Below are 27,477 nucleotides of genomic sequence, written 5' to 3'. Positions count from 1 at the left end.
TGTACATATCTGAACAACAAGAAAAAAAAAAGACCTTTCTTCTTCGTTACTATCAGAGAAATCTATTCATAGCACAAGTTGATTATTACATTGTTTTCTACTGAAATATATTCTGAAAATAATTGCTCTCACTATATGGATATGTACTTGGTACATATGCTGATAATTTAGGGGAAAACGTTAAACAAACACAAGATAATTGACCTAATCTAATTCCCAAAATAGAATGTGCATTGATTAACTGTAGTTATGAGACTATTCACCTACACTTCTCCCTCCTTCCAAGCGTCCCCAGACACACAACTGTTAAAAGCTCTGATTGCCTAAAGATTATCAAGTCCCTGAATTATTAGGGTGACAAGCTAGAGAGTCAGGCTTAATATTTACAATAAGATGTGAGTCATTCATTGTTTAGAGGAAGTCTCAATGTACTCACTGACAATTAGAATACTTCCCATTAAGAACCAAATCAATGCCTTACATTTAAGGGAGGGCCAATTAAAAGCTTTTCAGAGTGAGAGAGGGGTTACTAGACGTTAGGGTCCATTTCTGTTTTTCTGCAGGAGCTATTACTACAATAATATTCTTACTGAATTATTTTTGGTATCATTGGCCAACATATACACAGTAGTTTGGCAAGTTGCATTTTGGAAAGTTATCAAATGTCTCTTTATCTTGGCAAATGACAAAACTTAAAGGTAAAATTAAAGTCTCTAGAGAGTGGTTCCCAGAATTAAAGGCTTATATTAGTTATTTACTTTTACATAAAATTTCCATTGTAGTCTTTCCATCTTTATAAAAAGACATTTAATTTGATCAGAATTTCAAAACTGAACTTAGGTGCACATGCACACACATACACACACTCACACAGTAACAAAGGATTTCTTTGCTGAACTTAAATCTTTTCTCAATCTTTCCATTTAATTTTAATGATTATATTTCAATTTGTGGAAAGTTTCAAATACACACACACATACATATACATAAATACTAGATTAAAAAGTTATAATTATAAAAATTTATTAAGTAAAGGAAGTGTTACTATCCCATAGGAATAATAATAATAATACAATTTATTATGTGGTTGTTGTTAGCAAAAACCTAGTCATGGATTTTGACTTTCAATGTAAAAAAAGAAAGTTGATTAAATAAGCATCAAAGTGAAGAAAAGTTTCAAATAGGAAAAACAAAAATTAATGAATGAGCAAAGCAATAAAATAAAACCCAATTTGGTATCTTTCCCCTTAAACTCACTCCTCTTCCAAACTTCTCTACTTATGTTAAAGGTACTCCTCCTCTTAAGTCATCTAGGTTCAGCACCTTGGAGTTTTCTTCTACTAAGTCCCTTTCATCATCTCTCCAGGACTACTGCAAATAGCTTTTTAACTGGTCTCTCTTGTCTAGTTTCTCTCCTCTCCAATTCATCCTCTACACAGCTTCCAATATGATTTTCTTAAAGCAGACCAGACCAGGTTATTCACTCAGTTGACCAATTAGTGAATACTTAGGAACCTGATATATGTTAGGAATCTGAGAACTCAAAGACAAAATGAGAAAATTCTAACAAGGGAGAAAACATGTGCATATATAAATTAATAAAATAGATATATACATGTTCAAAAATGGAAGATTTTCTTACCTCCAGAATTTAAAGTGCTTCACAATATGACTCAAGCCTATCTTTCTAGCTATATTATAAATCACTCTGCTACAAATATTCTGTAGTCTATTGAACTGGCCTTTTTGCTGCTTCTCACATGTGATACTGTATCTCAAATCTCTCTTGTCTTTGCTTGGAATGGTGCCTCATGCTGGGAATAGCTCTAAGAATTCTCTGTTGTTGTTGTGTGTCAGAAATATCCAACTCTTTATGACCCCATTTGGAGTTTTCTTAGCAAAAATTAGGAGAGGTTTGCCATTACCTTCCCCATTTTACAGATGAAGAAAATGAGGTAAACAGGAATGACTTGCCCAGGGTCATAGCTAGTGTCTGAGGCCAGTTTTGAACTCAGGTCTTCCTAATGCCAGATTATTCCTAACTCCAGACTCTATCCACTGTGCTACCTAGCTGTACCTTAATGAATGTTTATTTATTGTTGTTTCTATTTCTAACAATATTTCTAATTGATTTCTTAGTTTTAAGAAAGGTAGTAGTAAGGAAAATAACATATGCTTTTATCATTTTAGTAAAATATCATTTTCCCTGCAAGATTTTATTGCCCTTGATCATAATTGTTCTCCTCTCTTAAAAATGTCTAAAGCTACAAATAAAGATGTATGTAGAATTATAAGGAATAAGAAATAAAAACATGCATTTGAGCAAACAGAAAGCATACTATACCTTGGATTTTGAAGATAACATCAGCAAGCATGGGTGTATTAAAGAAAAACCTGAGAGAAGTATTATAAAGCCAGAGGGGTCTTTTGGCTTGATAGGATCTGCAGTTCTTCAGGCAATTCATCTATAAGACATTAAAAAAAAAAAAAGACACAAAGAAAGATAACACTGAACAATAGGCTTCATTATTTTGAACCAGATGCATAATCACTACAAATTATTTGTCCATTTCTGATAAGAGAGCCTTTTAGAACTGGACAGGAATTAGAATTATCTAATCCAGTGTTTTACAAACTGAGCTGCAAAGAATCCTAAAACAATTCAAGTCTATTTTTTGAATAAATCATGTATTTGTTAAAAGGTATAAAAATAGTAATTTTAGAGGATATTATTAGATGGTATTAGTTCCACCATGTAGAAAAGATTGAAAACCATTAATCCAATCTATCCTCCCCATCTAACAACCTATGTCATAATTTAGTCTAGTTTTTATGGTAATTACAACATGAACAAAGATAACATAAATCTACACATGTCAATGAGCTAACATTGCAAAACTCAATAAACTTAGCAGGGGCCTATCTCAGAGGAATCAAGTTTCTTAATCCTGAAATTGGTTTATTGTAGTAATATGCCTGTCTCAATTTTCAAGGCAAGTTAATACCAGCCTGTCTCACAAGAATAACTAATAAAATATGGATCAAGAAAAGCACTTTAAAAATATGAATTCTTATTTAAAAGCAGTCAGTGAATCTACAACTTATTAAGAAAAGATAAAAACAAGTTCATCTTGAGATCTTCTTTTCCTAATATAATAATACCCCCTACTACTTCACTTTTCAATGCAAAAGTTTTCTTTTCTGTGGCAAAAAACATTGGAGAGGTTTTAAGTATTATGTGGTTGTAAACTAAAAAAAAAAATTCATTATCCATTCTATATGTGTGATTATACACATATATTGCTTTAGTAAGTATGAGAACTAATAATCAAGTAATAATAGCTCATAATCACATAATTCTTTAAGGTTTACAAAGTGCTTTCTTAACAGCATATAAAGTGTTTCCTCATTTTACAGAAGATGAGCTGATATAGGCTATTTCCTCAAAGAGGAGCAAAATAAAGCATCAAATAAATACCTGAGAAGTTCAAACAAAGAATCAAAATAATGCCAATTAAAAGAACTATAATTCTTTTACTCTAATGACTTTACTTACTCTAATAAAATTAGCAAAACATGAATAAAATTATAAAGGCCAAGCCAAGATATGTAAAAACAAGAATAGGCATATGCAGCCAGTAACCATGCAAACTAATGTAAATCTTCCTGGAAAGCAGCAATATAGTGAGATGCAACTGGAGATGTAACCAGAGCAATGACCACACCTTTTGAGCTATTAATTTCACTCCTGGGAATATAGCCCAAGGAAATAATTAGAAAGGGGAAAAAAGAGCCATTTTGAACAAAGATGCTTATGATAACAGTACCATTTATAACAGTGAAAAAATTGGAAACATGCCAAATGCTAAATGGAATAGCTAAACAATGGAGGCCATTAATGCAACTAAGCATTATTTGTCTGAGTTATGAACAAATCTATGAAAAACAGAAAAACTGAAATTAGAAATATAGCTACAGAAAATGCAGGTATGTTAAAATACATTAATTTTAAAAGTATAACGAGATGAAATTAGCTCTTATAAAGTATTAGTTATATGTGTAACTAATGTTATCTACTTATAAGTTGCTGCTAATTTTCATGTTTATGTTTATATTTTTATAGTTAGGTTGAAGTCTGACTAAACAAAAAAAGGAAAAAGGGAAAAAAAAAAGAATTAAAAATGAAACCTGTTATCCACCCAGGAGAAGGCTGAAGCAGTAAAGCATAAAGCGTGAAGCAGTATGAATAAAATCAAACTAGATGGCCCCATGTGAATTACAGAAAAGAATCAAAAGAATAACTACTTTTGTGAACAGAGTGATACTGGGTCTTACATTGCCATGTGCAGAACTGGCAGATACATTCCAGAAAGGGTTAAGACTGATCAACAGGCAAGGCTTAGATTCTCTAAGGCATACTTGCAGCTTCCTACCTAAGACCACATAGTACATACTAATGCATGTGCAGCTGGGATGAGGGAGATGTGAACACAGATATGGAAGGTGGAGAGAAGACTTCAAGTAGTTGTCTCATAGAAGACATTATATGGCTCTTGGTGATAGCTTGCTAATTTACCTGGAACCCAGGAAAATTCAGAAAGAGGGGTAGAAAATCTTTTCCTTCTCTCCACATGAAAAGAGAGTAAATATCCTACTGAAAAAGGAAGAAAAGAACTTAGCACTTTGTAATTATATAGTACTTTCAATCAAGAGACCTCAGAGGATTGTTAGGTATGAATTCTCTTTGCCTTAGTATTATGCTGTGAAGCTAACAAGTCATTAGCTTCCCTGAACAATATTTGGTAACAGTATTCTCTTTGCCTTAGTATTATGCTGTGAAGCTAACAAGTCATTAGCTTCCCTGAACAATATTTGGTAACAGTATTCATTCAAGATCAGTTGAATGCTCAAAATAAAAAGCCCTATTATTTCCTTCCCCATCACACATACTAGGATTATGCTTCAATGTAACCAGTCTGCCTACTGACACATATACTTCAAGTCAAACAAGGAGGGGAGGGAAAAAAAGTACAGACATAAACATCACAGTAGCGCTCTTGCTCTTACTCTCAATCTCTCTCTCTCTCTCTCTCTCTCTCTCTAAATATATATATATATATATATATATATATATATATATATATGATGCATTGAAAAACATTTTGAGAAGGGGTCCCTAGACTTCATCACCATGTTGATGACACTAAAAAAGTATGAACCTTTGTTCTAAACCTCCTAAGAAATAGAAGATGATCTATGCAGACCTTGCTGGAAACTGCTTGGCTAAATTGATTTGTGGGTAAAAGCTGCAACTATACCATACATGGACCTATACCCTGGACCACTAGCCATTATCTATAGCCAACAAAACAGGACGGGAAAAGACCTTTCCTTCTAATTCAGTATTTCTTTGTTGGAAAAACAGACAATTGCCATATTCTTCAGTTGGAAAACATATATTAAATTTTAATTAAGTCCTTCTGCTGTTTCTAAATCTGTAAACTAACAATTTTGAAGTTTAAAGATCCAAGCTTTATAGAAACAATTTACAAAATGAAATCAAAGGGAAAGTCTTTTCAGGTAACTATGGAACAGGGGGGAAAGCCCTGACTTAGGAGTTAAGAGAACCTGGGATGCCATATATATGTATGCACTTGGGTAATTTATTCTTCTATAAAAATGTGGGTGCGAGACTATGACCTCTAAGATCCTTTCCCATTCTGGATCTGAGTTTGTTATTTCTTCATACTACCATGGCATAAGATTCACTTTCTTGTCCACTCAACTTATTTTTGTTTGTTGCAGAAACTAAGAACTAAACTAAATATATGGTGTATTGTATGCATCAAAAATGTTTAATAAATTTGTCTGTCAATATTGTTTATATAATTTTTCTAAAATTAAGATCAAAATTATTAAAGTTTAAAATACACAAAAAATTTATCATGATTTATAAAAAAAATATGAATTCTTAACCTCCAAAACCACATTATTATATTAACTTCCTGAAACAAAACAAAGACAAAACTGAAAAAAGAGAAAGAAAATGTAAACTATGTACTATCTGTGGCATTTAAAAACTCTGAAAGACATAGTTTCTGGACCATTTAGTCATTTAAAAAAAATAATATCAGCATTTTAAATAGAAGGATGGTCATTTGGCCTTTTCTCTCTAAGACCAAAGACCTCTAATGAGAGTAAACTCATAATTTATATGCTTTTGGAAGAGCAGGTGTTCCTGAAGGTAACAATTAAGTCTGACTGGTTAACAATAAGAAAACGAATATTACAATGAGTCTGGATTATATTACAATAAGGATCTTGGGGTACCTGATTGTATCACCCAAATCTTGACCAAAGAGACATCAATTTCCATATTACCTGTCTGATAAAAGGGAGCATCAACATTTTTCTAGACCTTGTTGAGTGAATGCAATGGACAGGAATGCACCCATTAGCTCAAACTTAAAATTTCTTTTACTGTCTTTAATTAGATCTCAGCCATCCTGGCTGGGTAAGTGTTTTAGAAGATTTTCCACAATAGTTAACTTCTGAATGAGGAAGTAAAAAAGAGATGAAAAACCTTGATTCTGATTCAATAATTAGTTATTTGTACAAGAGAGAAATACTCACTTTTCACATATCAAAAACAAAGAAACTGGGGAAAAGATCAAGGGGAAATATTTTAAGACTAATAGATTCCTTGAAAATCAAGACTAAACCCTTGATGCCATATTTCATGGAATGATCAAATTGAATATAAAGTGAAAACAGAAGAAATCCTAAAAAACCCTCAAAATTAAATCTTGTTGAAGGGACAAAGCCAAAATCCAGACCTTACAATTAAAAAAAAAAATACTCTAAGGAAAAAGGAAAAATTACAAGTTCTAAGGAAATAAAATAAAAACCATATAAAGTGCCAAAGCCAAACAAACAACTATCTAAAGAGGAGACAATCCTAGAATATGACATTTCAAAAGGTAATGGAGGCTTTCAACAAAAAATAATATACTCTCCAAAAATCAGCATAATCCTACAGGAGGAAAAAAAATGGATCTTTTATGGAAGGAAAGATTCTTAAACATCCTTGATGAGAAGGCCCATATATCTATGTAGAAACTTTGAAATGCCAATGATAGAACTAAGGAGAAATCTAGAAAAAGCAAATACATTTGAACAATTGGAAGGGACTAAATGATCATGAAGTTTTACATTCTAATAATAGCAGAGTTAAGGGTTCCTTCAAAATCCTTAAGAATTCAAGTTCAAAAAGTATTTAAAAAGAATAAAAAGAATCAGGGGTGATTTTTTTCCATATTGATGATCTTAAAAGAGGAAAGAAAAAAGATGGGAAAAGTAATATACTAGGGAAGAAATGAGAGGAAAGGGTAATGCAACTTACTACTTCTCATTATTTGGGGTATAAAAAAGCATTTTAAAAATGAAGGAAGAAGTGGAGGAAACAGGCAAAATCTCACTCTCATCTGCACTGGGCAAAGGAGGGTTGAATCACAGACATATACACAAAAAATTTGATATAGTAATGAATTAAAGTCAACAAGGAAATAGGAAAAGCTAGAGAAAGGGAGTTGGGGAGGAAAGAAACCTCATCTTCATGGGGTGAAACATAAAGGAAGAATTAAAAACAAAAAATTAAAAGCTGCAAGAAACCAGCTATTAGGATATGGGTGAAGAGAAGAAAGGAATAATATGAAGTAGAAACAGATTTATTCAATTAAAGATGTTCAAGTGTTAAAACACATTCTTTCTCTTTCACTATCTTCTTCTCTGGAAAAAGGGGTGGACAAAGAGAAGCAAAAGTATAAGGGGATATAAAACAAGGAAACATACAATAATCAAAAGTCAATCAACAAACATTTATTAAGGAAGGATTTATTATGTATCAGTCACTGTGCAGAGAGTTATCATTTATAAAAGATGTACTCAAAGTCTCAGCACAGTTTTAAGCTATAAATTCTTAAAGCTACTTGTATAAATGGATATTCCAAATGGGAAAAAGAACTGCAGAAAAACTTATGTTTGGAACTGACCCTAGTACAATAGTGCTTTCTAGTGACTTTGATAATGTTATTTAAAAGCAAAATGAATAGAGATTTGAGTTGGAAAGAGTAGAAAGCTTGCAGTTATGATATATACTAACAGAAGGAAACTGAATCCAGAAACTCAAACTCCTATTGAATGAGAAATAAGAGTACTTTTGAAGACATGTAAAAAAAAAAAACCCAAAACTTAAGAATCTAATTGAAGCTTTACTAACTTATAAGACTCTGGAGGTCAAAAAAATTATTAAATTGCAAGTGAGGTGATAACTACTTCAAGCAGACTTAAATGATTTTCTTTGCAGGAATGTAAAACAACAGTAAACTCCTTATGCAACAGTTTCCAAGAAATACACTCTAAAAATATTGTGATTTATTCAGAGTTAATGCAAAGGACTGGAAGAGAACTTATTATACTTCAAGTGAATTTTAAAAAGCAAAGCATGAATAACATTTCAGAAAAAGTAGATATGATAGCACTCTGGTGATTACTGAGTGAGAAAAGGAAGGAAAATACGATTTTTCAGTTGTACTTTACCACCTTTACAAAAACAGTAGGGCAGAAAACTTCAAAAAAGCAGAAATATTAAGTACATGCTTTACTGACCATAAATGCACTAAAAATTACAATCAACAAACTGCCTTTGAAGAAAAGCTTCAAATTTGCATGAAGTCTACACAATAGGTAGATCTATGAAGAAATCATAGAAACATTAGATTATTTCATCAATGTACATAAAAATAACAACAATAAAACCAAAATCCATTTTTTTGGAATATCTTCAAAGTTGCCCTGAAGGGGAAAATCTGAATATTTTCATCAACAAGAAATTGAAAAAATGGATGAATGATGACAAGCAACTAAAAAATTAGAAAAGCAAATACATCATAAAACTCCAAATAAACACAAAAATAAAAATTCTGAAACTAAAAGATTAAGTAAAATTGAATCCAAAATAAGAATGAATTGAAAAAACTAGGAAACTCTTTTCTGAAAAAAAATTAAATAGATAAGTTGTCAATTTGATTAAAAGATGAAAATTAAATTAACTACAGTTTTAAAAAAAATCACAACAAATGAAAAAGAAATAGAGAAATCATTCTACCTAACTACATAACATCAAATTGATAACTGAAATGAAATGGATATTTACAAAAATACAAAACACCTAGAATTAAAAGTAAAAGGAGGATTTTGAAAATATAATCTAAGGAAAAGAAAGTGACTGAATCAGTGATTTCTATGAAACATTTGAAGAATAACTAATTCAATATTATGTAAAACTATTATGATAAAATAGAAAAAGAATGGATCCTACCAAATTCCTTTTATGACATAAATATGATCTTCATATCTAAATCAGGGAAAGATAAAGCAAAAACTATAAACCAATATTCCAAATAAATGAAAAATTGAATAAAAATTAGAAAAAATATTACAGCAATACATTTTTAAAATTTTACAATTTAATTGGATTGGATATATACCAGGAATGCATATTTAATTCTTTTTTTTTTTTTTTTTTGCTGAGGCAATTGAGGTTAAGTGACTTGCCCAAAGTCACCCAGATTAAGAAGTATTAAGTGTCTGAGGTCAAATTTGAACTCAGGTCCTCCTAACTTTTAGGCTGGTGCTCTATCCACTGCACCATCTAGCTGCCCTTAGTTCAATATTTTTAATAAATTGTTAGGGAAACTGGAAAACAGTCTATCAGGAATTAGATTTAAACCATCATCTCACACTATATTAGCGCCCCCCCCCCCCATATAAACATATAAACTCCAAATAAGAGATGTATGATTTTTATTTTTTTTAAATCACATAAAGAAATTAGAGGAGATGAGAAGATACTTTTTACAAACTTTGGATAAGAGAAGAATTCTTGACCAATAGTTCAATATTTTTAAAGCAATAAATATAATAGAGCATATCAAAAATAAGAAAAACATATATATCAACAGATGTAGGAAAAAAGCATTTTACAAAATGCAATATATGTGGTTTAAAAAACTTTTAAAAACATAGGAATAAACTAAGCTTTACTTAATATGATAAAAAGTATGTTTATAAAATCAACAGGTAGCATTATTGTAGGCAATGGAGAAACAAAAAAAATTTTTTTTCAATAATATCAGGGGTAAAGGGTTTGATTTGATACATTTAATCCTTAGTACAGCAATAAGACAAGAAATTGAGAGAATGAGAACAAAAATACCCATTTTTACAAAAAATTATCATCTCCTATAGGGAACTGTAAATATAACTAAAAATAAATTGAAACAATAACTTCAACAAAGTAGTAGGCTATAAAATAAATCCACACAACTTTCCTATACATCACCAACAAGAGTTCAGCCATAAGAGACAGAAAAGGAAATTTCATTCAAAATACCTACAGAATGTAGTACATTTGGTAGTCTATCTACCAATATATTTTTTAAACTTTCATTATAACAATAGAACATTCTTTATAGTAAGTAATCACAAGCCTAAACAACTAAAGAAATATTAATTGCTCATGGCTGTGCAGTGCTAATGTAATAAAAATGATAACACTATCTAATTTAGTTCATTTCTAAAGTACCTTACCTAATTAAAAAAGGGTTACTTTATAGAACTAGGAAAAAAGAATGAAATTCATGTGAAAGAATAAATGGTCAAGAATCTTAAGGAAATAAAGAAAAGGAAGATCAAATCAGATCTCCAACTGCATTACAAAGCAGCAATCATCAAAACTATTTGGTCCTAGTTAAAAAACAGAAAAGTTGATCAATAGAAGATAATAGTTCAACAAGATTCAGATTAAATACAGTAACACAGAGTATGATAAACCCCACAACTCCATATAGTAGAATAATAACTCACTATTTGACAAAAATTGTTAGGGAAACTTGAAAACAGTCCATCAGAAATTAGATTTAAATACACACACGTATACAGACACACACACATATGAGTAAAATCCAAATAAGAAATGTATGATTTTAATTTTTTTAATCACATAAAGAAATTAGAGGACATGAGAAGATAGATACTTTTTACGACTTTGGATAAGAGAAGAATTCTTGACTGAACAAAAGACAGAGATCACAGGAGAGAAAACAGACAATTTTGACTACCTAAAATTCCAAAGTTTTTTCACAAACAAAATCAATAAAGTTAAAATTAGAGGGAAACAGTGAAGCAGATTTCTCTGACAAATATCTTATATCTAAGACATGGAAAACTTACTTCAAATATATAAAAATGAGAGCTATTCCCCAATAAATAAGTATTGCAAGATAGAAATAGGCAATTTTCAAAAGAAAGTTAGGCTATGAATTATCCATATACATAAATGTTTCAAAATATTAATCAAAGAAATACAAATTAAAACAATTCAGAGGTTCTTCTCATACATATAAGGTTTGCTCAGATGACAAAAAATAAAAAGGACAATCTCAATTGTTGGAGGAATAGTGGGAGAACAAGCACATTAGTGCACTGTTGATAGAAATGTGAATTTTTTCAGCCACTCAGTAGAGTTTGTGAAAATACCACAAAAGTCACCAATTTGTGGATAATCTATATAATACCACAACTAGGATTCAGATGTACAAAAACATTCATATCAGCACTTTTTGTGGTAGTCAAGAAGTGGAGATAGATGTGTCCATCAATTGAGGAATGGCTGAACAACTGATGAGATTGTAATGGAATGGAATACTACCATGCCAAAAGAAATGAAGGGAGGAATTATTAAAAAGTGAATAAGGTTGCTATGACTTAATTCAGATTTAAGTGAGTAGAACCAGAAAAGTTATCAAAAGACTACAATACTATCAAGAAAAACAATTCTGAAAGCCTTAAGAACACCAATCAATACAATGACCAGTTATGACTGAAGAAGACAGACAACTCAAAAGGTTTGATGACACGGAGTTAATGAACTAGAGGGGCAGAATGAAACATACTTTTCAGACATGGCCAATGTATAGTTTTCATATTGCTGTTGCTTGACATGGTTTATTTGTTATAAGATTTTGTTTTCTTTTTGAGTAAGGGAGTACTGGGGAGGAGGAGAACCCTAGTAATAGCAATACAGAAAAAAATTAGAAAATAATAAGAATGTCAATAAAGCAATTCTTTAATGCACAGAACAGAAGAGAAGAAGGTTCAGAGGAAATCAGAGACAAGAGGACTTTTAGAATTATATTAAATTTATCATGTACATAAAAAAATAACTGTACATAATAGAAATAAAATTTTGTAAACAATCCTATTTTGTGTTCTTTGTATGTGAAAATGCTTACAGTTGTTAATTTTTGTCAAGTTCATACTAACAAAGAAACTTTAAAAAATATTTTAAATAATATTCCTATGCATTCATAGGCATATTCTCCCTCTTTCCTTCTCTTTATCTGTTCTCTCTTTTTCTTACACACACACAGAGACAGACACACACACACACACACACACACACACATACACACACACATACACCACCCCCAATGAAATGTTGCTGACCTGGCTATCTATTAAGAAATCATCTCTCAAAAAAAAGTTTAACCAAAGATTGAAGCAGCCTCTTACAAGAATTTTATTCACCTACTAAACTACTGAAGCAACCTGTTCTCTTAAGCCTATGGAAATGTACAAAAGGATAGAACACATAAGTAACCATTTTAGGATGAAAAAAATCATTTAGATTTTAATATACAAATGATCTGAAAAAATGATTTTGACTTATTTTTATTAAAATACTGAAAAGATAAAAACATTTTTAAAAAGACTAATGTTTCATTAGACTATAACTTTGACTTAGTATTATATACTCTTTCTGAAGACTTACTACTATTCATGAAGGAGAGATCAGAAAAGTAGAGTTAACTAATTTACCTTCCCTGGTGTTTTCAATATACATTTAACCTTCTCAATTACACCTAAAACATCACTGGGGTCTTTCAACTTCTTCTTTACATCTTCTTCCAACTCTTCCCATTGAAAAGCACCTGTGAATGAATGAATAAGAAAATAAGCAAAAAATAAAAAATGAGTTCATATTTAGAAATTGGCCACAAAGGAAGAAATTTAAGAAACCTTGCAGTCAAACATCAAATTGTCACACTTTGCTGCATCCTTCTTGCAAAATAAAAAAGTTGAGCAACCCACACATTTTAAAAAAGTATTTTGTACTTCTCTAGTGAGGGTACTTCCTATGATAGGAAAATGAATTCAACTAATCATGCTCTTGTTCTTAGCCTGAAGATACAGGAAAATAACCTTAAGTAAGGCCCAGTTAGATCTTATTGACTTCTGCGCTCAGAGAAAATACAGTACATTATAGCATAACATGTAATCATCGGGGGGGCGAGGAGGGGGTGGCGGGGGGCAAAAATTCAATGGCCAAGTCTACAAAGTCAAAATGAGTCAGGACCTGCTATAGGACTGTTATAGAATGAGCTTGGGATGTATATACACTTAATTTGGATCAAATCCTCAGTTGAAGTCTGAAGTGTTTAAATTCAATCTTTCCTTTGCTTTGATTGTGAAACATGGATATTAGGTATATATTACTTAGATTCATGATGAAAGTTGCATTGTATATCATTCATCATATATGTAAAGCTCAAAATGCCCTGTTGACTACAAGACAAAGATTTTTCATGTTCTACAACAAATGTTATACAAGAAATATTCATTAAACACCTACTATGTGCAGAGCACCAATGTAGGCACTGGAAGAAGTACCAAATTTAAATAAAAGAAAATTTCTGCTCTTAAAGAGTTTATAAGCTAGTAAGGGAGATACACCAGATACTGGTAAAGATACAAACACACACTCACACCTTATATGTGTGTATGTATATATGTATGGTATATATATATATCTATATTTTTATATGAAAAAATAAGATAAGTCCATCACAAGATCACAAAGCAAAATATAAAGCAAGAGAGTTGTTTGGTCATTTACTATAGGATCAAGGAGGGCTTCCTGAAAAAGTAGCACTTGAGGTAAGGTTGAAAGTCCAAAGGGAAGATATTTTAGGCCTAAGCAAAAGACACAGATCAAAAATGGCTTGATTAAGTTATTAGAAATAACACTTGAAATATGGTTCCACCCAGAATTAAAATGAAGAATGAAAGCAGAATTTATAATGTTTGAAAATCTGAGATGTGGTCAAGTAGTCCACTGTGACTTGGTGCAAGGAGTACTCAGAAAATAAGACAGAATTCAACTATTGAAGACACTGTCTCCTAGATAAGAGGATTTGGAAGTTTACTATGCAGATGACAAAATTAAAGATTCTCAGAGTTCTGTGGGACCTCAAAGCCACCTAATCCAGCCCATATCTAAACAAAAATCCATTCTCTGACATCCCCAACAATAATAATCCAGGGTATGCTTGGACAACTACAATGAAGTGAAATCAATCCCACCTACTTTTGTCAGGAAGCCTTCCCCTCTTCATGGAACCAAAATTTGCTTTTCAACAACCTCTTCTCACTGTACTTCTTCTTACTCAGCCAAGCAATTAAATTGCCTTTTCCACCAAATAACTGAAGACAGCTATAATTCCCTTAAATCTTTTCTTCCTCAGTTCCTTCAAGTAACTCATAAAATATGATCTTCACCATTCTCATTAGCTTCATCTAGACACCAGCTTTATCAATGTCCTTCCTAAAATGTGATCCCGAGAACAGAAAACAATATTACAGGTGTAATCTGACCAAAGCTATCACCTCCCCCATTCCAGATACCATGATTCTTTTTTTTCAATTAGCTGGTTTTCAACTGCCATAAATTTTGACTCATTTAAACCTGTAGTTCAGCAAAACTATAAACCTTTTTCAGACAAGTGGTTGTTGCACTACCTCTCCTACCCCCATCTTTAATGCTTGTCAAATTTATTATTTGATTCCAAGCATAGGACTATATGATTTCAGTTATAGAAAAGATCTATGATTCACTAGAGTAGGAAACTTCCAATGTGAGCTCTTCCTCCATCAATTCCAATTTCAACTGGTTGATCATTTAGAAGATAATTCCTAGGGATTTATCTAAGGAACTGAGAGGTTAAGTGACTTACCATAAGTTACAATGCTAGTAAATGTTAAAAGTACAATTCAAATTCAAAATCAGCACTCTATTTGTTATATCATACTTCCTTACTTTCTATTTATCCCCTTTAAATTTTATCACATTCTATTTGGCTCAAAGTTCTAGTCTAAGATATTTTTGGATTCTAACTTCCTGATTCCATTAGCTAGCTATTCCAGCTGGCTTTGTCAGTTTGATAAGTATATCATCTCTGTTTTCATTCACAGCATTGATAAAAATTATTAAACAGTAGACAGTCAAGAACCAATCTCTGGGGCCCTCCATTTGAGATCAACCTCCAAATTAATCTTGACTTTTTAATGAATACTTTTTCTTGTCCAGTCATTCAGCTACTTCTGACTTGACCTGACTTAACTTATTCTTGATAGTCATGCTGTCTTCTGTAATTTACACTTTACGTTTTAGCAATTAATTGCCTCAAAAATAAAATTTTAAGATTTTACCAGAAATTTTAATTGTTTGTTCAATCATTAGCCTATACTTTGTGGAACCAATTCCATTCTGTTTTTTGAAAATGTGGCATTTGCCTTTCTTCAGTATAGTGCCATCTCTTCGGCTATAGTCTTTCAAGATCACCAATAGTGGTTCATTAATCATATCTCTTAGTTTTTTGGGTTTTTTTTGGACTACCTGGGATGTAGTTTATTTAGGCCAAGTGTTTTGAACTCATGAAAAATAGTTAACTACTCTTTTATTGTCTGGTTTTCAATATTTTACTAGTCATTTTTTCCTTTTTCTGTTCATCTAAAGATTACTGTGAAGTACATCAAAACAACAATGTATAAAGAATGGATTGTAGCAGCAAGAAAGCAATAGCAGAAATAATTCAAAAAAGGCTAATAGTACTAGCAAGTAGAAACCACACATTTCCCAGAATGGTATCAGGGAGAACAAATGAGAAGGGATGACAAGAAAAAGTGTTTCAGAGTTTGAGACTAAAAAAAAGCTGATAACACTATAGACAAGGTATGGAAGACAAACAACCCAAAGATAACACCAAATGTGAAGGACACAGGAGATTAGGAAATGATTGTGCCCCAGAAAAAAAGTCAAAAGGAAGTTATTGATATATTATTATATTCTACTATGATATAGTTCAAACTCAATCATAAGCAAACCAGAATTAGTTGATTCAGTAATTTTTAAATTAGTTGAAATCTCTATATCAATTTATTTTTAATAGGTTGTGCAGTGAAATCATACTTTATGATTGTATATTCAGTTCTCACCAGAACTCATCAGTTCTGTACTCCAAAGTTATTCTATGGAAAGTAGGGAAAAGCCCTAAGATTTTTGGCTTTGTTTTATTTTTTGAAAAAAGGTCTCTGTAAACATAAAGTTAGTAAATATGATAGGAGAGGTTTTCAAGGACACAATGGTGATTAATGTTTTGTGATCGGAAATGTTTACAAAGCCACAGTTAGGCTAAAGAACAAAATCTTTACATTGGGACTCTCTTTTCCACCAAATATTGTGTTTATGTCATTTCTCTGCTGACAAATGGGTAGTGGTTTGGCCACAAAGTTCAAATTGCTTTGGCTCCTATTAAATGACATTTCCAGTCTTATCTCATCCTACTCTTAGACACATTTTCCAGCCAAACTAGACTATTCTCTCTTTTCAGATTACATCCTGCTCTTTCTGCTTTTAAGATTGCTATTTCCTTTTTATGGAATATCTTTTCTTCTCCATCTTTGCCTGATGAAATCTTACTCATTGAATATTACCTTCTACAGGAAGTAGAACTTCCTGTACTATAACTTACTAAACTATAAGTTCTACAACAGCAAGGACAGGATTTAATTCTTTATCTATTCCAGATCTGGCAGATCACAGGAGATTTTATTTTTCTTTATTTTTTTGTCTCTCTTTGTATTCCCATCACTTAGCATGGTGCCTACCACAAAGAGGGTGCTTAACAAGTGCTAATTGACAGACTGACTATTCTGGATAAAATAGATACAATATATAACAGATACAATAAATATATGTAAAATTACATACATAATTTACAGATAATTTCCAATATTGACCTAGTTGTGCTATGTGAAATGCAAATAATAATGAACAATGGGGAATAATTCCAAAATTTGAAAGTGAAAAAAACAAAACAAAACCCAAAAAGGGCAATATCCATTGATTCATTTGCTTTGAAGGATTCTGAAATTAGTGCTATGAAACTGTATCTTTTCCTATTTGTGGATAACTATTAGAGGAAGAATTTTTGCTGAATAAATGATCTTTATATAGATGGGAAAAAACATTAACTTTTGGGGAATTTATTAGATCAGGTAATGGCTAATATAACTACTGAATCAAGTGCTATTACAATTTTATGATATACAAGAATTATTATAATGGAGTCGAGAGGGAATGATTATACATATTTCTGTAAAAAATACATTCTAAAAGTAAACCCCTAAAATCGCTGGAATAACATATTTGTTTCCTAATCAGATTTCCTTTAGTGTCACCCATATTAAAACCATATTTTGTAAAGCATATTCACTGTCTATGCTTATTCAGTAATTCAAAGCACATCCAAAAATAAAACCTTAAAGACAGGTAGAAATTCCCTTTGCCTAACTAGTTAATGATATTGGTAATCTTAGAACTTCAGTGATCAGAAACAGTATATTTATCTAAAAGTATCTAAGAAACTATAACTTGACTAATTTTGGAAATAAAACAAGAAATGTAAATATATAGCATTAATAGATTCTTAGATGATGGTTATACAATGCAAATAACCATTTGTCTAAGCATGCTGTTGTTCAGTCATTTTTCAGTCACGTCCAACTCTTCATGACTCTTTTTGGGGGAATTTCTTGGCAATGGTTTGCCATTTCTTTCTCTAGCTCATTTTGCAGGTGAGGAAAATAAGGCAAACAGAATTAAGTGACTTGACCAGAGTTGTGTGGTTAGTAAGTATGTATATCATATTTGAATTCAGATCTTCCTGATTTATCTACTGTACTACCTAGGTGGTTCTCATCTAAAAATACCAAAATAAAATTTTGTGTTCTATAGTCTTACTGTAAAAATATGTAATTCAAGTAACATTTTCTCCATGAAACTTTTCCAGATTCCATAAAATAACAATAATAGCACCTAACACCTAGAGTTGTTATAAGAATTAAAATGCTCTTAGTATTCATTGCCCTTCAGTTGCTCATGTCTTCCTTCCCAAATGACTATATTTGTTTGTATTCTGTGTATGCTTATACATGTACTTGTTTTTTCCCACTTGAATGTGTCAGCTCCTTACCAGTGAGCATCGTGTCATTCTTTGTATTCGTACCCACACAACCTAGTGTGTACATGATAAACCTTTAATTGCATCAGAATGCCGGGCAAAAGTTAAAAACTACCTCTTCCTTTCCAATGTTATTAAATGACTCCTTGAAGGTAGTATTGAAACTTCAACATTAATAGCATCATCAGGACTATGAGAATTAAAAGGATTTCACTTACTCTGAGCTAGAAGTGAGGGCAAGGATGGGTAAGATTAGGGTAGAAAGAGACACTGGGAGTAGAAACCTGAAAATGTTTTGATTAGTCCCCGAGAAATACTGGCAATCTCACAAATAGTATTAACACTCTACTCCCATCTACTTCCTTAGCCCCAAAGAAAAAGAATCCAGAGCAACAAACAATTCCAGCAGATGGCAGTAGTAACTAGTCACAAAGCAGCATATGGCTTCAGAGTGGAGCATCAGGACTGGAACGCCAGGGGGTCCTCCAGGAGGGAATCTTCCTTCTCTTAGAAGCCAGATTGTTTAGGAAATGTCCCCTCCCTTTCCCAATGGCATGGGAGTTGTGGGAGACTGCCTGATTTCATTAATAAGAGATTAAAAATAATTCTATTGTTTGATTTTGTGGTAACATTCTTTCCAATTAAATGCTTTGCTATTTGGTCTGACTGGAGGCTGAAGTTCTATTTTCCTAATTATAATCATTGAAAAGATCCTGTACTGACTGATCCTGAGAAGGCTAGGAGTTCCAGAATTGGATAGGTCCCATTCCACATTACCATATTTGTCTGACACAAAATACAGTAGAATAAAAGCATAATCAGTATGACACCTACCAGTAGAGCTGGGTGGCCTTGGAAAAGTCACTGGATCCCTCCAATATTCCTTTTCTTCATATGTAAAATGCAGGTGGTATTACTAGGACTATCTACCCATTATAAAGTGAAGAATTTTCTTTGCAAACCTTCAAATGTTTTATTAATGTGGGTTGTTATTAACAGGCATATATTTATCTTCTCTACCCAGTTTCTTGGCACAAACCTACTCCTTAAGACCGCAGATTTAAAGTTTGGAAGGATTCTAGAGATTAGTCCAAACTCCTCTTTCTTTTACAGATAAGGAAATTAAAACTCAAATAAATTAAGTGGCTAGAATAAAGTGAGCAGGATTAAAACCCAAAATGTCTGATTTTTAAATCCTGTGGTCTTTCCACTACTGATCACAGGATTTAGAAGAAACTTCAAAATAATCTTGTCTAACTCCCTTCTTCTTCTTTTTCTTCTTTTTAAGAAATGGAGAAATTAGGACTCCTAAATTTCTCAAGATCACTCAGGTAGGAAGTAAAAGAGCCATTATTTCACCCCAAGTCTTCTGATTATAGATCAGGTTTTTTTTTTTTTTTTTTTTTTTTTACTATGATATGCTTTTGACTTCTACTCCCTAGTCCTAAGGTGAGGAAATCACTATGTAATATTAAAAAACATGTTTTCCATATTTAACATGCATGGGACTGCCTGCCATCTAGGGGAGGGAGTGGGGGAAAGAGAGGAAAAAGTTGGAATAGAAGTTTTTGCAAGGGTTAATGTTGAAAAATTACCCATGCATACATGTTCTGTCAATAAAAAGCTATAATTAAAAAAAAAGTTTTCAAAACATGCTTAATACAATATATTTGTTTTAATATAAGTATGAGTACATTGAATCTGAAGTCAAAAGACCAGAGCTTTAAAGCCTAGCTCTGCCACTTATGTGCCATGGGGCAGTCCATTTAACTTCTCAAATAGGTCTCATTTCCTTATTTATAAAATAGAGGGGGAGACAAGAGGCAGAGTAAGGTTACATGATCTCCAGAGCCCCTTTCCACTCTAGACTTAAGAACTGGTAACCCTCTGGCTTCCTATTCTAGATCTATGGTCCAATGGTCTAATGACCCTAAGTTTATAGCAAGAACCCAGATTTGTTAAGAAAACATTCTGCTGAAAGTAGGCATAAGCTATTTTCTCTCTTCTCAATTCTTCTCCAACATCCCTTCCATTCTCTTTCTGTAGGGGATCTCACTTTATACTTCACTGACAAAGTGAAGGTCATCATTTCTAAGCTCCTTCTCTCAGTTTTCCATTTAATCTCAAAATCATATTTCATTGTCTCTCTCTCTCTTTCTTTTCCCCAGTTTCAGAAGATGAAATAGCCTTTCTTGCTAAAGTCAATCCCTCTATTTGGGTTCTTAATACAATCCCCTTTCACCTCCTCCAGGAGCTCATCTCCAATTTCTCCCTAATTTTCAGCCTCTATATACCAGTTCTTCCTTTTTGTACTCTTTAACATATCCAGATCATTCCCATCCTTTAAAAAAAAAAAAGAAAGAAAATTCTTCATTTTTCCTTACCATGTCCTCAAGCTACATAGTTTTACATCAGTTCTTCCTTTCAGACAAACTACTAGGAAAGATTTTTCTACATTTGTTGCTTTTACTTCCTTACCTCCCACTCAACCTGTAGCAATCTGGTTTCTGCCCTTAGTACTAGATTGAAACTATTCTTTCCAAGGTTACCAATGAGCAACATTGCTAAACCCAAAAGTTGTTTCTCATCCTTTGTAGCATGTGACACTGTTGACTTCTTCCCTCCTGAATGTTATCTCCCCTTTAGATTTTTGTGACACTTTTCTCTCGTGACTCTCTTCCTATGTGACTGACTGATTCTTCTCCCTCCCCTTTGCAGGATGATCAGTCATGTACCAATCCCTATGCTTAGGTAAACAAAACTTTATCACAGGACTTCTCCTATTTTCTTTCTATAATAGGGGAGGGGAAGGAAATAAAAGGGTAGAGGGGTGGGGTTTCTCAAAATGTTTTAAAGGCATAAAATAAAATACATAAATTCATACAAGAAACCAAATATTTGAAATACAGTTATCAAAATATTTTTTAAAAAACCACTTCATGGACTGTGAATTAAGAACTTTTGCATACTCTCTTAATTTAGTAATCTCGATAAGACTATGAACCATGCAGATGACTCTCAAATTTACATATTATCTGTTCCACATCTCGTGTGTTCAATCTCATATCCCTAACCTGCCTTCTGAAGACCTCAACCTAAATATCTCCTAGGCACTTCTAAAACCCCCTCTCTTCTTAATTTTTCTATTTGGGAACCATAATTCTTCCAGTCATTTAGTCACAACCTAGAAGTTATATTCCAACTGTTCACTTTCACTGACATTATGTGAGCACCAAAGAAGCATATGAGCTAACCTTGATCCATTTGCTATCATCCAGTGCTCTTATGGCATGAGCAGCCTACCACCTCCTTTTCTGGTTGTACACCTCTCAGGCTTTTAGGGTCACATGCAATTTTACTTCTTCAAAGGTCCTGATATTTTGGCATCATCAGAAAAATTCAATTTTATAAAAATTTATGTCATTCTTATATAAAGGCAGCTGGGTGATATAGTGCTAGGACTGGACTCAAGAAAATGAGTTCAAATCCAGACATTTAATAGTTGCATGATCCCAGGCAAGTCACTTCTTCTAAGTTTGCTCAGTTTTCTCAACTGTAAGAGGGGAATAATAATAGCACCTACTTCCCAGGAGTGGGGATCAAAAGGACTCACTTGTTACTGGACTAGGATCTCAACTGGAGAACCAACAGGTAGATTTATATTATATAGTAACTCCATTTCTACCAGTCTGATATTGTATTTAGTGAAGGAGGAATAGAACTGCACAGAATTGGGAGCTATTCCATGCTATTCCTCATTTCACATATTATACTATGACCAAAGAATTCATCACCTAGTGGACAACTTTTGCAATGAGCCTCTCTGATTGTCAGACAGCAGGCATAGTTCATGCCTTTCCAGCATAGCAGAACCTGCCAGAGTTTGGGCTATGTTAGCAAAGCTTCAAAAAGTCAGGGTGACCTACATGCTATAAGGAGGCACAGAGATAGAACCTTAGTAGTGCAGGAAAAATCAATACTGTTTCAATTAATAAACAAAATTCAGATCTATAGCACTATCATAAAAGAGGAAAATTAAGATCTTCAATACTTTCTATTTTAAAAAATGACAATCATATACCCCCACTAACTAAATTCCTACTCCAAATCCCACTATGGGGAAAGAGGTGGCTTGTAAAAACATCCAGAGAGTCTGACAGGTCCTACAACAAACTGATAAAGTTTTGAACATGGACCCAGTAATGGGTAATATTGTCTTTTGTATGAGGACCATAAGCTAAGTCTGGAGTCTGAAGAAGTTCAACATCAGGTTAGCAGCAAAAGGATTAGTTTTTTGGCCACAGAAATTCTCAAAATGTGCTGATCACATCAGTGAAGGAAATCTCTATAGATTACTGAAATAATAAAGAAATAAAACAGTTTACATTATTTTTTTATTTCTATTCACAATTTAGAATTCTTTTCTTCTCAATCAAAATTTTCTTAAAATTCTGAACACAAGTATTCAAAATCTGAAATATAATAATCTAGAATGCTAAGCAAAGACCTTAATGAAGATGCATTAATTCACATTATAAATTGTCTCTTCTAGAGCTGTTCATTCCACAAACCTATATTAAACAGCTACTATATGGAAGTTATTTACCAATGGCATTTTTTCATCTGTCTAACCAGAATCAACTGATAGCACTTAATTACCATCCACCATTGTAATCTGGCCCCTTCCTACCTTTCTAGTCTTCTTACACCTTATTCCCTTCCATTTATTTTATAATTCAGAGATTCTGGCTTCCTTGTTGCTCCTTGCACAATGAACTCTATCTCTTCCCTCTGCATTTTCACTGGCTATCTCCCATGCCTGGGATTTTGTCCCTCCTCATCTCTACCTCCTGGCTTCTTTCAAGTCTCAGCAAAAATTCTTCCTTCTGCCAAAATTTTTCCTTGGTTTCCCTTCATAACACTAGTGCTTTCTTTCTGAGATAATCTCCAATTTATCGTGTATATATATCTTATTTGTACATTGTTTGTATATTGTCTCCCTCCACTAAATTGTGAGCTCCTTGAGGCCAGAACTTGTTTTTGCCTTTCTTCATAAATTCTTAGCACAGTGCCAGGGCACAAAGTAGTTGTTTAATAATTGCTAGTTGACTTGACTTCACTCACTTTCATCCCAATAATTCCATAACTTCCTTGTTGCGTGTGTGTGTGTGTCTGCTATCATTCTTTTTTTTAAAGAACCAATTTCAATGTTAGAATTTGTGAATATGCATTCAGGCATGTGGGTTATACACAAACAACAGAAGGAGGGAAAGGTGACCTAATTTCTAGCATCAACAGTTTTAGAACTGTTGCATACACATAAACAATGATACTCTTTCCCCTAATGCACCTAAAATAAATTCACCATATGTTCCAGTTAAAAACTCTAAAGTACAGAACCAGATCAACAAACCTTCCCACTGATTACGCTTAGAAACATAATTAGCTTCTGTCTGCAAGGAGAAAAACAGATTCTAACTCCATGGATGAGAGGAAAGTGTAAATAGTTTTCCTTATTTCAGAAAGTTAGTTTTAATATTATTTCAAATCTTAAAACTTTCCATTTAAATTAATTTAGATGTGTGATCTTGCCATGCCATACCCCTGTTTGTAAAACAAATTAGGTAAAATTTCTCTTTCTTTGAATTTTAGTTGCAATTTTAAGAGCTGAAGAATACCAAGAAAGTGTACTTTAAAATTCCTTGTTTAGTGGAGTGACCAGCTAAGTAATGAGATGGTAAATTAGCAAGACATCTTATATACACATTCTATAATGAAAATGGATAAGAGTTCTTTGTTTTCTTATATTTGATAAATATCTAAATACATCAAAGATTTTTGATTTTATTGGTAAGGGAAATCCTTCAAAACAGAGATCAGAACATATAACTTAATAAATAAGGCTTGAAAAATAGCATTAGGCTCAGAGAAATTAACTGACAAAGCCTGTGATAGAAGCAGAATTGAAATCCAGATACTTCTAATTCCCAATAGTGTTCTATGTACCCAGGTACACTTCTTCCCCCTCCCCCTCACTTTAAATCTTGGAGGTCAGGATTTTCTGGCCCTGTTTCCATGGTCTGTATTCATACTGAGATAAAAAAAAAAAAAAATGAACTTTTGCCCTTTGGCTCCATATCAGGTTCTGTCTCTCTGAACTCACCTTAATCTCTGTTAAATACTGGTGATCATATAATAAGTTCTGCCTATTCAGTAGGAAAACAGGATATTTTATTCACTATTACTGTTTCACCACCAATGTAATTTTACAGTAAGCCCAAACAAACAAATCTGTTTGGAATCAAGAAGCTCGCTTGAATTGAATAGATTTCTTTTGTGTAGCACAATGATCTGCTTTCTCCTTAGAGAATCCACTGCAAATAATAACCTAGAAGCAGAAGAAGGGGAAGCATGTGACAAAGACTACTGGGAGACGCAACATGCAAGCTTCACATTCAAAAGTTTTAAAAATACTGAGTAGCTGGAACCATTCTGAGAAGATACCTGAATAAATGAAGTGCAGAATGTCTGATAAGCAAGAACAGAAGAGAGAGTCTTTAACAATGACTCTTACTGGGGGGTTGCACGGTGGGCCTTGGCTAGTAACTGGAAATGTCGTCTCACTATTTACAGCAAAGAGATCTTGGGCAGTGCGAATCACAGTGGAGTCCTGAATATCCGCGGGACTCTTCACATTAAACAGCAGCATGAAGACACTGCTTACAGAACAAAGAACGATCTTATGGGCTTCTACAACTTCCTTTAAATCTTCAGTATAAAATACCACATCCACACATTGGCAGCAGAACAATAGGTTATGTAGATCAGAGTTATAGTGTGATGCTTCACCCTTTAAGACAGGCATTTTTTCTATTAAAAAAAGGAGAGAATAGAAAAATAACAATCATTGTATAACTCTATTAAAGATTGTTTTAGTGTTTGTTTTTGGGATAAGATTCAGAGTAATAAAGGACCTTGGTTATAATTTTATCCAAATTCCTTACTTTATAGTAGGAAAAACTAAGGCTCAAGCTAGTCATTTGACTTGCTCAAGATCACACAGATTTAAGTAAGAACCATATCTGAATTTTCAACCAAAGACCTATTTCCAAATCTAGTGTTCTTTCTTTTAGGGATAGGCAATAATTTCACTAGATTTTAAATTATAGAATTTTATAACATATACATGAGTGATTTTTCCTTTTCATATATAAAAGTTTTATCTTTACTTACAGAACAAATAGTGCATAAATGTATATCAAAACCCACATTATGGTTTTAAAAAGTATAATTTCTTGAGCTCTTTATTTCAGAGTTACCATTCTGGATTTTGGAGTACATAGTCAGCAAATTCTCCCACTCCTCTCTGAAGCAGTTCTCTTGGAAAGAACTAAAGTTTTGCATCCATATATAAACTTGCAATGTCCTTCCTATGCTTCCAATCATAAGCCAGAGACTTATTAGACTCAATCTTTTAAAAAGAAAAATACTTTTTACTTTATTTCTGAAAAATTGCAGAAACTTTTCCTAGCAAAATCATATAATTCCCATGTGGATAATCTAGTGACTATCAGCAGTATTAGAAACATTTATACTAAATTTCAAATTAAAGTAAATGTATCTAAAGTTAAAAAACTATAGTTTAGGGGACTTTTGCCTACTATACACCTGAAAACAATTTTGAGCAAAGGCTTCTGATAATTAATGGAATATCTTTAAAACTAAAATTTTATACTTATTAGAAAGTTTCAGAGCTAAACTATTACACTTAATCTAAGAAGTGACAACCATTATTCTAGCATTATGCCTATATGAGCTATAAAGATCACCTGGTTGTTCAAGCTGAGGAGGCCTAACTCCATGACACTTGCTGCTTTTTTTTCTTTTCTTCATTTTTTCAGATGACTTTTGATTCAAGGTTTGAATCATAAAATACTCCAACTATAACGTGAAAAAAATAAGTAAAACACAAAATTGCTGAAATTATGTATTTGACATTAGAATTGACAGAGTTCTATGGGCATAGGTCTACAGCCATAATCATTTTGATAGTTCAAAATATTTGGTTATATATTACATAATAAGAGTATCCTTCAGGAGAATTCCTCTTGAGAAATTTAATGAAGTCTCTGATCAACTTGATAAGGTTACAGAGTATGAACCTCTGGGATCAGGAAAATACTTCCTCTGAGAAGCAGAGTCACCTTATTTAGAGAGAAGACGATTCGTAATTGATTTTCAGAGACTGGGGCTGCCTCTAAGGTGACAACTGGCAAAGATTCAAGAGTATGATTTCTATTTGGAAGAATCAGCACTCTCTGTTGTCTATAAAAATGAAGTCACACACCAGTTCAACCTTTTTATGATTTCTCTTTCATTTGTTCCTGCTTAAGAGACAGAACAGCCCACAGAAGAAGAGTGAGATACTAAGGAAAGGACAGTCTGGGTACATTCACAGTCTCTTAACTAAAAATAGTAGATCCTGCTTATACTGCTTTGGGAAAGGAGTTACATATGGTTTTCTGAGCACAGATCTGAGACCTGAGTGAACCTTTCCCGTCCAAGAAATGTTATGTAGCAGAAGCAGGCATGTGTTCACCCATATGACCCAAAAGGAATTCCTGAATAGCATCTTTCTTAGAGAAGAAAGAGGAATAAACCACATTGACTTAGGGAAGTCAATAGGGGAATCAGAGGACCTAGACCTTAATACCACTTTAATCCTTCCCTGCCCTTGCTATTATAGCAAGTTATTCAAATAATGATAGTATAAAGATTTTCTATACAGCCACCTCAATGTATGTTCTTCTTCTGAAGATATCCAAGCTATCAGTGGCTAACTACAGGATGAAAGAGAAACTAATTGGAATATTGGAACTATATTTGAGTACTGCATGCTTCTTCAGTGCCTGTTCCTATAGTTCTTTGAGTATTTTATGTATTTTAAGTATCTGAATTGTATGTGGGTTGAAAAAAAATGGTTGTCCTTATCCACCTTTATTATTTTGAATGCAATGAAGACCCTGTTACTAACAATTTGGAAAAAAAACACAAG

The 27,477-nt window shown here is 32.8% G+C and overlaps 1 protein-coding gene across 4 annotated transcripts in view; it reads right to left on the bottom strand.

Annotated features, from left to right (window-relative positions):
- The window catches only part of RHOBTB3 (Rho related BTB domain containing 3), an 88,782-nt gene that overhangs the window by 36,927 nt on the left and 24,378 nt on the right, over positions 1–27,477 (bottom strand). For all 4 annotated transcript variants that reach the window (XM_051994015.1, XM_051994034.1, XM_051994025.1 and 1 more), the window contains exons 5-8: positions 26,252–26,363; positions 24,927–25,292; positions 12,940–13,052; positions 2,345–2,465 (exon numbers count right to left, since the gene is read on the bottom strand). In XM_051994015.1, the coding sequence (XP_051849975.1) occupies positions 2,345–2,465; positions 12,940–13,052; positions 24,927–25,292; positions 26,252–26,363 (712 nt within the window). The remainder of the gene's footprint in view (positions 1–2,344; positions 2,466–12,939; positions 13,053–24,926; positions 25,293–26,251; positions 26,364–27,477) is intronic.

The sequence above is a fragment of the Antechinus flavipes genome, chromosome 1 (genome assembly GCF_016432865.1).
Source record: "Antechinus flavipes isolate AdamAnt ecotype Samford, QLD, Australia chromosome 1, AdamAnt_v2, whole genome shotgun sequence".
In the NCBI taxonomy this organism is placed as follows: domain Eukaryota; kingdom Metazoa; phylum Chordata; class Mammalia; order Dasyuromorphia; family Dasyuridae; genus Antechinus; species Antechinus flavipes.
This window is presented reverse-complemented; position numbering and strand designations above follow the sequence as displayed.